This window comes from Rutidosis leptorrhynchoides, chromosome 3, assembly GCF_046630445.1.
Source record: "Rutidosis leptorrhynchoides isolate AG116_Rl617_1_P2 chromosome 3, CSIRO_AGI_Rlap_v1, whole genome shotgun sequence".
Lineage (NCBI taxonomy): Eukaryota > Viridiplantae > Streptophyta > Magnoliopsida > Asterales > Asteraceae > Rutidosis > Rutidosis leptorrhynchoides.
The window spans coordinates 361,263,340-361,280,406 of NC_092335.1; the positions used below are offsets into that span (position 1 = coordinate 361,263,340).

At 34.2% G+C, this 17,067-nt stretch overlaps 1 protein-coding gene across 1 annotated transcript; it reads right to left on the bottom strand.

The window, feature by feature from the left end:
- Positions 1-507: 507 nt before the first annotated feature.
- On the bottom strand, positions 508-1,505 carry LOC139901233 (uncharacterized). The gene is made up of 3 exons (XM_071883962.1): positions 1,444-1,505; positions 1,096-1,366; positions 508-963 (listed from the first exon to the last, which is right to left on the bottom strand). The coding sequence occupies exons 1-3, from the start codon at positions 1,503-1,505 to the stop codon at positions 508-510; spliced, it is 789 nt and encodes a 262-aa protein (XP_071740063.1).
- Positions 1,506-17,067: the final 15,562 nt, after the last annotated feature.

Consider the following 17,067-nt stretch of genomic DNA (forward strand, 5'->3'; position numbering starts at 1 on the left):
AATATATTTACTTGGGATACTTCTACCATTGAGTATTTTCCAAATCAAGTTTCGTGGCACGCAATCGTAGGCCTTTTCCAAGTCAATGAAAACCATCTCTAAGTTCTTTTATTTTTCTCTATACTTCTCCAGCAGGTTCCTGATAATATGAATTACCTCAATCGATGAGCGCCCTGGCATGAAACCAAATTGGTTCTTCGAAATATTTGTTATTGGTCAAAATCTAGTCTCTATCACTCTCTCCCACAGCTTCATAGTATGACTTAGTAGTTTTATGCCTCTATAATTACCGCATATTTGAGCATCCCCCTTATTCTTGTAAGTGGGGATAGTCTCGCTTAGTCTCCATTCGATAGGTATTTTTGAGCTTCGAAACTTCATATTGAAAAGGCAAGTCAGCCACCTAACACCATCCTCGCCAAGGCATCGCCACGCCTCTATGGGGATTTGGTCCGGTCCCATAGATTTATTTCTTCCCATCTTTCGTAGTGCCACTCGTACCTCCTCTTAGTTGATCCACCCACAAACCATGTTGTTCTGGGGTTGTTCTATATCAGACTCTTGCAGATCTACGAGTTGCCTGGATCTCTCCTCAATGAAAAGAGATGAGAAATACCCTTCCCATCTTTTCCTAATTTCGTCTTCCTTTACTAAGGTTTGAGTAGATTCGTCTTTGATAAACTTAATGCTATCTAGATCTCTGCGCCTTCGCTCCCTAGCTTTGGCTCTCCTGTATATATCGTTTGCTCCCTCTTTGGAGTCTAGTTTCCTGTACAAATCTTCGTATGCCTTTTCCTTTGCACAGGCTACAGCCTTCTTAGCTTCTCTTTTGGCTTCTTTATATCTCTCTTCGACCCTAGTTCTATCCACCGGGGTCCCCTCCCGACAAGTGATGAGCTCCCTAAACCTTAGTTGCTTAAGCGCAACTTTGACTTGAACCTCGTCACTAAGCCACCATGATTCCTATCAGACTTGTGTCCTCTCACTGTTCCTACGGCCACACCCAAGGCTTCCTTGGCTACCTCTCTAATGGTGGACGCCAGTCGATTCCACATCTGAATAATCATGGGATGTCATTTCCACTTCTACACAAACTTTTTCAATAATCAAAGTTTTAAAATTCTCTGCCTTCTCTCCGTTCAGCTTCTTCCACAGGATTTTAGGTTTAACGGGCCTCACACTCTTGATGGCCCGTCTCCGGAGAACCAAATCCATGACCAACAATCTGTGTTGGGAGGAACAAGTCAAGTCAGTCAGGACCTTACAGTCTCTACATGTTCGAAGATCCGCTCTGCGAATCAGCAAATAGTCAATTTGGGTACTATGACCTCCACTGTGGAAAGTTGCTAACTGTGCAACAGTCTTCCTGAAAAACGAATTCGCCACAACCTAATCATGAGCTGCAGCAAATTCGAGGATAGAGTGCCCTTCCTCATTTCTTACTCCATATCCAAAGCCCCCATGGACTCCCGCATATCCCTCAACATCCGTTCCAATGTGACCATTAAGATCTCCACCGATAAGTAGTCGATGATCCGGAGGGTGCACTCTCACCACCTCATCTAACGAATCCCAAAAGTGTCTCTTTTATGCTTCTCCCAGGCCCGCATGAGGTGCGTAAGCGCTAATGACTGTGTAGGTCACCTCCTGGATTACTAACCTAACCGACATAATCCTATCGCTCCGCCTATTCACATCCACGACATTCTCGTTATAAGGTGGTCCTATAATGATACCAACACCGTTTCTAGCTACTCTCGATCCCGAGAATCACAACTTGTAGTCCTTGATTTTAGCCGCTCCACGACCCTTCCATCTAGTCTCTTAGACACACAAAATAATAATAATAAAAATAAATGTGTATACCCTAAAGAGCTTTTTCTAAAAAGATTCGCCACGAACCGGGCTCGAACCCGAGACCTCTCGATCACCTACAACACACTCAAACCAGCTGAGCCATTCCATAATAATAATAATAATAATAATAATAATAATAATAATAATAATAATAATAATAATAATAATAATAATAATAATAATAATAATAATAATAATAATAATAAATGATAAATAATAATAATAATAATAAATGATAAATAATAATAATAATAATAGAGATAAAAATAAATGTGTATACCCTTAAGAGCTTTTTCTAAAAAGATTCGCCACGAACCAGGCTTGAACCCGAGACCTCTCGATCACCCACAACACACTCAAACCAGCTGAGCCATTCCATTTTTCTGATTAAACTCCTATCTTATTTTTATTTACCCCGTATACAACTGTTTCTTTCCTCCTCCTTCTTCTTAATCAGATTCACACGACAGAGATCAACCCAAACTTCAATTAATTAATTTATTTAGTTTTAGGATATTTAAATGAATTAGAAATAATTGAATTAAGTGGTTGGATTCAATCAGATAAAGAAAAGTAGAAAAAAATGTAGCAGCAGACTCGTTTTAAAATGAAGAACTTGAATCATGATTTCCGATTCGAGACACTTTTAGTTTGTAATTTCTACATGAAGTATGTAGTATACCATTCACAGAAACTTTTCAAATCAACAATTTCAACAGAAATCCGATTCAAAATAGCAATTCGATCTTAGAACATTCGTTGACTTTTTAATTTCTAAACTTTGACTTGAAAATTCGAAATCGTTAAGAGAAATTGGAATCTAAAAAATTACAGATAGTATGAATAGATGATTCCTAACACGATTGCATATTTATATTTTGAAAAACAATTCGAAATCGAGCTAGTGTTTAGAACATGAAGCGAACAGAGGAACTGGACTCGTTTCATAGAAATTTTGTTTGATTTTCCTTTTTATTCTTTGTAGTCTAGCCTTTATAGAGTGTAAGTGGAATTTTATGAGATATTTCATGCTAGTTGCCAAATGATGGTTCCCACATGTGTTAGGTGACTCACATGGGCTACTAAGAGCTGATCATTGGAGTGTATATACCAATAGTACATACATCTAAAAGCTGTGTATTGTACGAGTACGAATACGGGTGCATACAAGTAGAATTGTTGATGAAACTGAACGAGGATGTAATTGTAAGCATTTTTATTAAGTAGAAGTATTTTGATAAGTGTCTTGAAGTCTTTCAAAAGTGTATGAATACATATTAAAACACTACATGTATATACATTTTAACTGAGTCGTTAAGTCATCGTTAGTCGTTAGATGTAAGTGTTGTTTTAAAACCTTTAGGTTAACGATCTTGTTAAGTGTTGTTAACCCATTGTTTATTATATCAAATGAGATGTTAAATTATTACATTAACATGATATTATGATGTATTAATATATCTTAATATGATATTGATAATGCTAAAAGCGAACATATATTTCATAGCATTATTCCCCAAGAAAGACAAGCTTTTAGTTGCAATTGTTCTATTTACAAGTGATATTCGTTTAAATATTAAAAGGTGAAGACAAAAGACAGATTCGACGAATTAAAGACGCAAACGACCAAAAAGCTCAAAAGTACAAAATACAATCAAAGTGGTTCCAATTATTGATAAGAAACGTCTCGAAATTACAAGAGTACAAGATTCAAAACGCAAAGTACAAGATATTAAATTGTACGCAAGGACGTTCAAAAATCCGGAACCAGGACCAGAGTCAACTCTCAACGCTCGATGCAACGGACTAAAAATTACAAGTCAACTAGGCACATAAATATAATATAATATTTAAATAATTCTTATAATTATTTAAATATTATAATATATTAAAAATTCGTCGGCAAAGAAAGACTCCGAAGTTGGAGAGCTGGAAAATCAAACTACGCGACTCGTGGAGTTTGAAGGCAAAAATTGCCGCGAGTCGCGGAGCCCCAACTTCTGAAACCGCCTATAAAAGCAAACGCAGTTTGATCGCAAAAATATCCAGAATTCAATCTCTCTCTATATATGTATACGTAAATATATTTATATTTATATTTTAATTTTAATTTTAATTATAATTCTAATAATAAGGGTATGTTAGCAAATGTTGTAAGGGTGTAAGTCGAAATTCTGTCCGTGTAACGCTACGCTATTTTTAATCATTGTAAGTTATGTTCAACCTTTTTACATTAATGTCTCGTAGCTAAGTTATTATTATGCTTATTTAAAACGAAGTAATCATGATGTTGGGCTAATTACTAAAATTGGGTAATTGGGCTTTGTACCATAATTGGGGTTTGGACAAAAGAACGACACTTGTGAAAATTAGACTATGGGCTATTAATGGGCTTTATATTTGTTTAACTAAATGATAGTTTGTTAATGTTAATATAAAGATTTATAATTGGACGTACCCATAAATTACCATATACACTCGATCGGACACGATGGGCGGGGTATTTATATGTACGAATAATCGTTCATTTAACCGGACACGGGAATGGATTAATAGCCACTAGAATAATTAAAACAGGGGTGAAATTATATACAAGGACACTTGGTATAATTGATAACAAAGTATTAAAACCTTGGGTTACACTCAGTCGACATCCTGGTGTAATTATTAAACAAAGTATTAAAATCTTGTTACAGTTTAAGTCCCCAATTAGTTGGAATATTTAACTTCGGGTATAAGAATAATTTGACGAGGACACTCGCACTTTATATTTATGACTGATGGACTGTTATGGACAAAAACCAGATGGACATATTAAATAATCCAGGATAAAGGACAATTAACCCATGTGCATAAAACTAAAATCAACACGTCAAACATCATGATTACGGAAGTTTAAATAAGCATAATTATTTTATTTCATATTTAATTTCCTTTATTTTATATTTAATTGCACTTCTAATTATCGCATTTTATTTTATTGTTATTATATTTAATTGCACTTTTAATTATCGTACTTTTTAATTATCGCAAGTTTATTTTATCGCACTTTTATTATTCGAAATTTCATTATCGTTATTTACTTTATGATTTAAATTAAGTCTTTTATTTATTTAATATTTTACATTTTGTTTTAACTGCGACTAAAGTTTTAAAATCGACAAACCGGTCATTAAACGGTAAAAAACCCCCCTTTATAATAATAATATTACTTATATATATATTTGTATTTTTATAAAATTAAACTAATATAGCGTTAAGCTTTGATTAAAAGATTTTCCCTGTGGAACGAACCGGACTTACTAAAAACTATACTACTCTACGATTAGGTACACTGCCTATAGTGTTGTAGCAAGGTATAGGTATATCCATTTTGTAAATAAATAATTAAAACTTGTGTAAAATTGTATCGTATTTAATAGTATTTCCTTGTAAAATATAAAGCTATTTTATATACACCTCGCATAACATCAGATATATATACAATTAAATGTCGTTACAACGATAATTGTTACATATATGCCTCGTTTCGAAATCATTAAGTTAGTAGTCTTGTTTTTACATATGTAGTTCATTGTTAATATACTTAATGATATGTTTACTTATCATAATACCATGTTAACTATATATATATATATATATATATATATATATATATATATATATATATATATATATATATATATATATATATATATATATATATATATGACATCATATAGTTTTTACAAGTTTTAACTTTCGTGAATCACCGGTCAACTTGGGTGGTCAATTGTCTATATAAAACCTATTTCAATTAATCAAGTCTTAACAAGTTTGATTGCTTAACATGTTGAAAACACTTAATCATATAAATATCAATTTCATTTAATATATATAAACATGGAAAAGTTCGGGTCACTACAGTACCTACCCGTTAAATAAATTTCATCCCGAAATTTTAAGCAGTTGGAGGTGTTGACTTATCTTCTGGAAATAAGTGCTAGTATTTCTTTTTCATCTGATCTTCTCATTCCCAGGTGAACTCAGGTCCTCTACGAGCATTCCATCGAACCTTAACAATTGGTATCTTGTTTTGCTTAAGTCTTTTAACCCCACGATCCATTATTTCGACGGGTTCTTCGATGAATTGAAGTTTTTCGTTGATTTAGATTTCGTCTAACGGAATAGTGAGATCTTCTTTAGCAAAACATTTCTTCAAATTTGAGACGTGGAAAGTGTTATGTACAGCTGCTAGTTGTTGAGGTAATCAAGTCGGTAAGCTACTGGTCCGACACGATCAATAACTTTGAATGGTCCAATATACCTTGGATTTAATTTCCCTCGTTTACCAAATCGAACAATGCCTTTCCAAGGTGCAACTTTAAGCATGAGCTTTTCTCCAATTTCAAATTCTATATCTTTTCTTTTAATGTCAGCGTAGCTCTTTTATCGACTTTGGGCGGTTTTCAACCGTTGTTGAATTTGGATGATCTTCTCGGTAGTTTCTTGTATTATCTCCGGACCCGTAATCTGTCTATCCCCCAATTCACTCCAACAAATTGGAGACCTGCACTTTCTACCATAAAGTGCTTCAAACGGCGCCATCTCAATGCTTGAATGGTAGCTGTTGTTGTAAGAAAATTCTGCTAACGGTAGGTGTCGATCCCAACTGTTTCTAAAATCAATAACACATGCTCGTAGCATGTCTTCAAGCGTTTGTATCATCCTTTTGCTATGCCTATCAGTTTGTGGATGATAGGCAGTACTCATGTCTAGACGAGTTCCTAATGCTTGCTGTAATGTCTGCCAGAATCTTGAAATAAATCTGCCATCCCTATCAGAGATAATAGAGTCGTGCTAACTTCCTTCAAATACAGTCGTGCTAACTTCTCTATCTTGTCATCTTTTCTTATTGGTAGGAAGTGTGCTGATTTGGTGAGACGATCAACTATTACCCAAATAGTATCAAAACCACTTGCAGTCCTTGGCAATTTAGACTAAGATTTAGGTGCTTTAGAATTTTGCGATGCCTTTTTAAGTTTTAGTACCTTTTTAAGTTATTTCCATTTGGGATATAGTTTTACTTGTAAGCTTTAATATTTTTAGACGCCTTTTACCTATGTATCAATTATCATTCTAATTAGTAATCTCAATTTGCGATTATAATTTTAAGTTAGTGATAGTAATAAGGTTGGGTTAGTCGAGTGTTTTTCAGTTCTATAAGTTACTCTTTTTCTTTCTTATTTTTATTTTTCGACCTTTTCCGACACACTCTTTTTCTTTCTTATTTCTCGCTATTCTAGTTTTAGGACATAGATTTTTTTTATTCTACTTCTTATCTAAATTTCTTAGAATTACGAAAATTTATTTTAAGTGGTTAAATTGATAGACATCAAAATTTTCTGGTTCGTAGTAATAGTTGAATTTGTACGTGGACCGGGTTATTGGAGCCAAACAGTCCTCAATTATATTGAGACCAAACGAATCCTGCCCCTCTGCTGCATCTTTTGGCTATTCAAAACGTGGGCAAAATCAGAAAAGTCTATTAATTGGATAACTTATATAATTTTTCTTTCCTTTTTAAAAACTACTAGGATATTCAGTGAATGCACCGAGCAAGACGTTCACCACCTTTTGTACGTTCACCACCTGTAACTAGATCAAGACATTTAGCAAATATTACCCCCGTTGATTTTTCTTTAGAATCGTCATCCAGTCAACCAATTACTCCAATTCAAATTTCCGATAATCCATTTTTTGAACCCGACCTCACAATTGAGAATCCGGAGAATATTCAAGGACGATTCATAGATCCTGAACCATTAAATTTTCCTCCGGAACCACCAATCATTCAAACAGAGATTGTTGAGGAACGAACCATTAAATCAGAATCCTCTAGTGATTCCGATTCAACAAATTCAATTATGAAGAATCTGGAACCTTTAAGTATGGAAGACCGAATGAGAGCTAAATGCACTGGCCAAGGTCACGCAATTACTCATCCTGACATTAATGCACCAGATTATGAAATCAAAGGACAAATTCTACACATGGTGACTAATCAATGCCAATTTAGTGGTGCGCTGAAGGAAGATCCAAATGAACATCTTCGTACCTTTAATTGGATCTGCACACTATTTAAAATAAGAGAAGTGGAGGATGAACAGATATATCTCATGTTATTTCCCTGGACTTTAAAGGGAGAAGCCAAAGATTGGTTGGAATTGTTACCTGAAGGGGCAATTGATACATGGGATGTTTTAGTTGAAAAATTTCTTAAACAATTCTTTCCGGCATCTAAAGCCGTAAGACTTCAAGGAGAAATTGTTACGTTCACACAGAAGCCAAATGAAACTCTATATGAGGCGTGGACAAGATTTGGAAAGTTATTAAGAGGATGTCCGCAACATGGTTTAGATACCTGTCAAATAGTACAAATATTCTACCAAGGATGCGACATCACTACAAGGAAAGACATCAATATAGCAGCTGGTGGTTCTATTATGAAGAAAACAGAAACTGATGCTTACAAAATTATTGATAACACTGCTTCCCACTCACATGAGTGGCACCAAGAAAAAGATATCGTTAGATCATCTAAAGCAGCTAGAGCCGATTCTAGCCATGACTTAGATTCCATTTCCGCAAAGATAGATGCTGTCGAGAGATGAATGGAAAAGATGACTAAGGATATTCACTCAATACGAATTAGTTGTGAGCAGTGTGGAGGACCACATTTGACAAAAGATTGTCTCAGTATTGAATTAACAATGGAACAAAGAGAGAATATTTCATACATAAACCAAAGGCCTGGAAATAATTATCAGAATAATTATCAACCGCCAAGACCGATTTACAATCAAAACCAGAATTATAACCGAAATATTCCATACAACAACCAACAAGGTCCTAGCAATCAACAAGTATCCAATAATACTTACAATCAGCAAAGACCTAATTTTCAAAACAAACCACCATAACAAACCGATGATAAAAAGCCGAATCTAGAAGATATGATGACAAAGCTAGTTGAAACTCAAACGCAGTTTTTCACATCTCAAAAACAAACCAATGAACAAAATGCTCAAGCATTTAGAAATCAACAAGCTTCTATTCAAAATCTGGAACAAGAAGTAAGTAACCTAGCAAGGTTAATAGGTGAAAGAAAATCGGGAAGTTTACCTAGTGATACAAATGCTAACCCCCGGAATGAAATAGCTAAAGCTATTACCACAAGAAGTGGTACAACACTTAAACCACCTGAAATACCTGTAACTTCTGATGAAGCTATTCCTACTCCACAAGAACCACAACCTGAACAAGATAAGGAAACAGAACCGGTAGTTGAGAAGGTTAATGAAGATAACACAGCTAAGGATAAACCTTATGTTAAACCATACCAACCACCACTTCCTTACCCGAGTAAAATGAAGAAAGAGAAACTTGAATCCGAGCAATCCAAATTCTTGGATATGTTTAAACAGATAAATGTAAATCTTCCTTTCATTGATGTGATTTCAGGAAAGCCTAGATATGCTAAATTCTTGAAAGATTTGTTCACGAATAGAAAGAAAATGGAAGAACTCTCGGCTGTTACTATGAACGCTAATTGTTTAGCAGTGCTGTTGAATAAGATACCAGAAAAATTATCTGATCCAGGAAGTTTCACAATTCCATGTTTTCTGGGTAGTCTTAGTTCAATAGAAGCATTAGCAGACTTAGGTACTAGTATAAATCTAATGCCATATTCACTATACGCTAAACTAGACCTTGGAGAATTGAAACCAACAAGAATAAGTATACAACTAGCCGATCGATCAATAAAATATCCTAGAGGGATAATGGAGAACATGCTAGTTAAAGTTGGCACTTTAGTATTTCCAGTAGATTTTGTTGTTCTGGACATGGAAGAAAATTCTCAAGTTCCTCTCATATTAGGAAGACCATTCTTAAACACGGCTAAAGCAATGATAGACGTGTTCGGTAAGAAATTGACCCTAAGTATAGAGGACGAGAGTGTTACCTTTTCAGTTGATAGAGCAATGCAACAATCACAATCTACAGATGATACATGTTATTATATTCAAACTATAGATGCACATGCAGAATTATTAGAAGAATTTCCAGAATTACAAGGAACAGGAGAATGTTCTTTAGGAGAAGGAACTGAACAAATTGATGAAGCTGAAATGTTAGCTACACTTATGGCTAATGGATATGAACCAACAACAGAAGAAATTCAAATGCTAAAAGAAGAAGACATATATCGATATAAATCATCGATAGAAGAACCACCGAAATTAGAGTTAAAGCCACTTCTAAACCATTTGGAATACGCTTATTTACATGGTGAATCTGAATTACCTGTAATAATATCGTCTTCTCTTAATGAAAATGAGAAATCACAACTCATTTCTGTGTTGAAAGCTCATAAACCAGCCATTGCATGGAAGATTCATGATATTAAAGGAATAAGTCCTTCGTATTGCACACATAAAATCCTTATGGAAGAAGGTCATAAAACGTATGTGCAACACCAACGAAGACTAAATCCTAATATGCAAGATGTAGTTAAAAAAGAAATTATTAAACTGCTAGATGCAGGTTTAATTTATCCAATCTCTGATAGTCCATGGGTAAGCCCAGTTCAATGCGTGCCTAAGAAGGGTGGCATGACTGTCATTACAAATGAGAAAAATGAGCTTATTCCTACTAGAACTGTAACAGGATGGCGTGTATGTATTGATTATAGAAAATTAAATGATGCCACCAGAAAAGATCACTTTCCCTTACCTTTCATTGATCAAATGTTGGAAAGGCTAGCCGGAAATAGTTACTATTGTTTTCTAGATGGATTTTCCGGATATTTTCAAATTCCAATAGCACCCGAGGACCAAGAGAAAACCACGTTCACGTGCCCTTATGGTACTTTTGCTTACAAACGCATGCCATTTGGACTTTGCAACGCCCCTGCAACCTTTCAAAGGTGTATGATGGCGATTTTTCACGACATGATAGAAGAATGCATGGAAGTTTTCATGGATGACTTTTCAGTCTTCGGTGATACATTTGTAACATGTCTAGCTAATCTTGAACGAATGCTTATTAGATGCGAACAATCAAATCTAGTTCTTAATTGGGAGAAATGCCATTTTATGGTTAAAGAAGGCATCGTTCTTGGACATAAAATTTCAAAAGAAGGAATTGAAGTGGATAGAGCTAAAGTAGATGTAATTGCTAAACTTTCACATCCCACCAATGTTAGAGGAGTTAGGAGTTTTCTAGGGCATGCCGGTTTTTACCGACGTTTCATAAAAGATTTTTCTAAAATTGCTACTCCTATGAATAAACTCCTAGAAAAGGACGCTCCATTCATCTTTTCAGATGAATGTATCAAATCTTTTAATATTCTTAAAGAGAAACTCACTAATGCGCCGATCATGATAACACCAAATTGGAATCTACCATTTGAACTAATGTGCGATGCAAGTGATTTTGCAATGGGAGCCGTTTTAGGACAAAGGATTGAAAAAAGATTTCAACCTATATATTATGCTAGTAAGACGTTACAAGGAGCACAAACAAATTATACAACTACTGAAAAAGAACTCCTTGCTATTGTCTTTGCTTTTGACAAATTTCTATCATATCTCGTTCTAGCTAAAACGGTGGTCTATACCGACCATTCTGGTCTTAGATACCTATTTTCGAAACAAGATGCTAAACCAAGATTAATCCGTTGGATCTTACTCTTACAAGAGTTCGATATTGAAATTCGAGATAAAAAAGGAGCAGAAAATCTCTCCGCTGATCATCTTTCTCGTCTTGAAAATCCCGAATTAGAAGTTCTAAATGAATCGGCCATACAAGACAACTTTTCTGATGAATATCTATTGAAGATAGATTATAATGAAATTCCGTGGTTTGCAGACTATGCAAACTACTTAGTATGTAGATTCCTTGAAAAAGGATTATCGTACCAAAAACGAAAGAAATTCTTTAGTGATATAAAACACTATTTCTGGGAAGATCCACATCTATTTAAAAGTTGTCCCGATGGAATAATACGCCGATGTGTATTCGGAGATGAAGCTAGTAAAATTTTAAACCATTGTCACACAGGACCAACAGGAGGGCATTATGGGCCTCAATTAACAGTAAGAAAAGTTTATGAAGCTGGATTCTATTGGCCTACAATTTACAAAGACGCACACCTTCTTTGCAAATCCTGTGATGCATGTCAAAGGGCCGGAAAAATAAGTCAACATGATGAAATGCCTCAAAATGTCATTCAAGTATGTGAAGTATTTGACATTTGGGGTATTGACTTTATGGGTCCATTTCCAAAATCTCATAATAATCTCTATATTCTCGCAGCCATTGATTATGTATCTAAATGGGCGGAAGCACAAGCTCTCCCAACTAATGATGCACGAGTTGTAGTCAACTTTTTAAAACGTCTTTTTGTAAGGTTTGGAACACCGAAAGCTTTAATAAGTGATCGGGGTACTCATTTCTGTAATAATCAACTTGAGAAAGTTCTTAAAAGATATGGAGTAACTCATAAAATCTCCACTGCTTATCATCCACAAATAAGTGGACAAGTTGAAAATACCAACCGAGCTTTAAAACGTATTCTAGAGAAAACCGTAGGATCAAATCCGAAGGAATGGTCCATTAAATTGGAAGATGCACTCTGGACTTTTAGAACAGCCTACAAAACTCCAATTGGAACCACACCTTTTAGACTCGTTTATGGAAAAGCATGTCATCTTCCAGTAGAAATTGAACACAAAGCATTTTAGGCTTTGAAGACATGTAATCTTGATATACATGAAGCTGGACGTCTACAATTAAGTCAACTAAACGAATTAGAAGAATTAAGACATGAAGCATACGAAAATTCGTTAATCTATAAGGAAAGAACGAAGAAATGGCATGATAAAAGAATCAAAAGTTTAAAATAATTTAAAGAAGGAGACAGAGTTCTTCTTTTCAATTCACGATTCAAGCTATTTTCTGGAAAATTGAAATCAAGATGGTCTGGACCATTCATAGTCAAAAGAGTTTTCTCATACGGAACGATAGAATTAATAAATTCAAATGGGATTTAATTTAAAGTTAATGGTCACAGAGTTAAACACTACATAGATAGTCCAATGGAAGTTGACAACGAAGTTAATCACAATTTCGATACCACAGCTAACTAAGTGTGGGGAGAATCAAGTCTTTAAAGGATAATATGTATTTCTGTTAGAGTTAGATTGTCTATTTTCGTGTAGTTCTCGAAAATGGAACCCGAATGGTCTTTCCCTAGCAGACCCTAAAGAACTAGTCTTCTCCCCCCATTCTGAATTTTTATTTTTTTAGGAAATGAAGACTGCCTGTGAACTAAACCATGGTCTAATGCTACACGCTTTGATCACTAAACGTAATAATGACACACTACCGAGTGAAATAGTATCAGTAATCAGAGAAAGATTGGACGGAGTAAGAAAAGAATCCAGATGCGAAGATAATAAGTTACAATTTGGTAATGAAAAATCAAAATCCGCAGCGAAAAGAAGAGCACGACACCTAGAAAGATGTCACAAATGCGGAAAATGGTCACATGGAGGTAAATGTTCAAATAATCAAACCTATTCAAATACCGAATTTGTTACTTTATGCAGAGACGGACCGTTCATATGTTTAGAAGAAAAAATACTGAATGCTCGAGGTTACGCCTATGTAGCCATGGAAAACCAATTAAACCGACTATCTTATGAATGGGATAGATCGTATAACTAAGAATACTATCTCACAGGTAAGTCTGTACAGTTTTTTGTTTTTATTTTTATTTTTATTTTTAACCTTTTGATAATAAACGCTAATTTGTTCGCTATAAAGTATTAAATTGGTATTGAATAAAATTAGGTTTGGCGAACGAAATTATTGATATCATTCAAAAATTTATTACATCACTGCGAAATTTAACGTTTATTCTTAAGGTATAATTATCTTTAATCAATCAACCCAAAATATTTCAAAAATTCGTCATGAGTTAAATTAGGTTATGGAACCGAAATTACTTTACCGAAAAGAGGGGCGCATATTTTTGATAATATTTGATTGATTAAAGTGGGATAAAAAGCCAAAAAGATTTTTAATTTTATTTTTACCATTTTAAAATTAATATATAAATCTTAAATTAATATTGTGAACTCTGTAAAATCAATATATTTAAGTTTGTCAATATTTGAAAAATTAATATTTTTAATATAAGTTTGTATGTATAAAAACAAAAATATAATATAAAGTTTGGTGTGAATTTTTAATATTATGCATTTTTAATTAAGTTTGGTGTAAATTTTTAATTTTATGCATTTTTAAATTTAAGTTGGTGTGAATTTAAAAACAAAAATTTACTTTATTTCGTTAAGTTAAAAATATGATTTTTAAAATTCGTCGTAAGTTGAAGACTAGGTCTTTGAACCGAAATTGCTTTATCCGAGGGAGGGACGAGAACTTTTATTATCATTATTTTTAATCTTATTGAATTAAAGTATGCCAAAAACATTAAAAAAAACCAAAAATCTAAGCTTTTAAAACAATCGCTTGAAAAAGACAAATTTTAAAATTTTGTCGTAGGACGGACTAGGACATCGATCCGAAACGACCTCGTCCTAAATAACAAGGGAAACAAAATTTTAAAATTAATTACTTAATTGTTTTAATTAGTATAAGATGTTTAAAAAAAAAAAAAATACAAACTCCGCGACTCGCGGAGTTTGAAGGGTAAAAATACCGCGACTCGCGGAGGGACCAAAACCCATAAAAAAATAAAACGAGCTGAACTGATCAGTCCCCATCCCCACACCACATAAACTGCGAAATAAACCCGAAAAAACCCGAAAAACACACACCAAATTCGCAATTTTTGACCGTTAATCATCAAATCTTTTACTAAAATCATGTTGAGAAGGATGCTATCAAGGAATTACTCAAGAAAAACGGTAAATTTCTACACCTAAACACCATTTAATCCGAAAATTAGTGTTCTTGAGCAATTTTATACCCAATTCGATTTTGATGCTTTTTAGTGTAATTATGCTTAAATTGCTTATGTATTATGCTTGTATAACCTAGATTGATGCTATTTAACATGATTAGGAGCCTTAAACTTCAAATTTTGAGTAATCTAGGGTTTGTGTTCTTGAGCAATTTGGGGCTTTTTGATATAAACAGGTTATGGCCGATTTTTGTCATGAATTGTTGCTAAATTAAGTAGTGTAACATGTTTAGGTAGTTAAATGATCCAAACTTTGAGCCTAAGCATGATTTTGAGAATTAAAGTGGACTTTTTCAAGTCTAAAATTCATGAACTTGATTTTTGAAAGATAATGCCATTTGAAACTTGTTTAATTGCTAGTAATGATTATTTTGACATGTTATTTGAGTTGAATGCTTATGAACTTGGCGAACATTTTCGTATATGCTTATTTGAAAAAGTGTAGATTTGATGAAAATATGAAAATGAGCTTAAGTTTGATATAAATTTATAATGTCATTGTAATTATTTTGATTGATGATTTTGCTGACACTAATGCATATTTGGATGCACAAAAATTGTGTTTGATGTGTTTTGCAGACTGAAAGGGGTGAATCTTCATCCCAAGCTCGCAATGCTCCTGCTGAGAATACAGAACAACAGGAGGTGGATAACTACTACAAACAAGATATACCTCATCCATTCATGACATTTTCTGATATGCACTTGGAAGATTTGCACCCGAACCTGAGATTTGACAGACTTTGGATAGATTATCCAAAATACCAAAGGGGTTTGCATACTCTTCATTTTAAAGCTGTTGAAGTACCTAGTGTCATAGAATGGGGACCATTAGAAACTGTAGAATTGGCCGGGCCAATTAGGGAATTACTTGCACAGAGGTATGGTAATTCTACTTTTAACGATTGGGTACGGTTATTCAACATGCGTAGACCTGTATATAAAGTATGGTGTGAAGAATTGTTGTGTAGTATAGAATTAAATGATCGGGTAGCTAGTTTGACCGATCGATCTTTTATTAGATTTTTGTTAGGAGGTTCGATGCGCCACATGTCTTTACTAGACATGGCTCAGGCTTTACGTATATATACGCCTGAGGAGTTAGCATCTGCCGATTGTAGAGGGTTGATACTAAATGGTAGAAAGATAGACGAAAATTTTGATACGCATGGTGTATGGAGTCAAATGACTAGCCATCACCTATTCAAAGGGGGAAATTACTCTTATTTGGATATAGATAGAGCTGAATTAAGAGTAATTCATAGGTTTTTAGCTAATTCGATTACACAAAGAGGTAAGAATAAGGAAAAGGTAAATGAACAGGATTTGTTTTACCATATGTGTATTCGAGACCCACAAAGCGCTGTAAGTATACCGTATTGTGTGGGTTATTATTTATCAGCTATGGTTAGGGGGATGAGATCGCATAGCATAATAGGAGGTGGTATATTTATTACTTTGATTGCTGAATATCTCGGTGTGGATATAAGTCGGGGGGGATTATTAGTCGAAGAACCAGAACCCCGCGATACAATAGGTTTAAATGTATACCATGGTGCGAAGGTTTTGAAGAGGCGAAATAACGCCGCAGTACAATACCATGGTAGACATCCACAGGTTGAGAGAAACCAACAGCCTGGTAATGTGGGAGGAGGAAATAAAATGACAGAAATGCAAAGGTTTATAGTTTCACAAGAGTATGAAAATGCTAGACATCGAGCATTTGAAGATTGGCAAGTTCATCAAAACCAAATCATAGATCATTGCCAACATGTAGGTAGAAACTATATTCCTACTCCATCGCCCGTATTTCCTCCCTGGTCTATAGAGATGCAACCACCGTATCCTACATATAACCCAGCCGAAGCATTCTATAACACATACGGTTATGCATGGAACCCCTACTGGTATCAGTATCATCCCTAGTCTACTTAGTTTTATTTATTTTATAATTTGTAATGTTGATACATTTAATACTTATGTTAATATTGTAATAGTTTTTATAATTTTCTAACTTTTATTATTAGATTTTAATAATTTTTGAATGTGGGGTAATATACCAAACTTCAAAAATATGTATATATGTTTGCAGTTTATCTTATGTACACAACAGGGTAAAACAACGCATTTTCAAAGACTGGCATTAAGTTCAGCAAAAGTAACTAATTTTGACGACA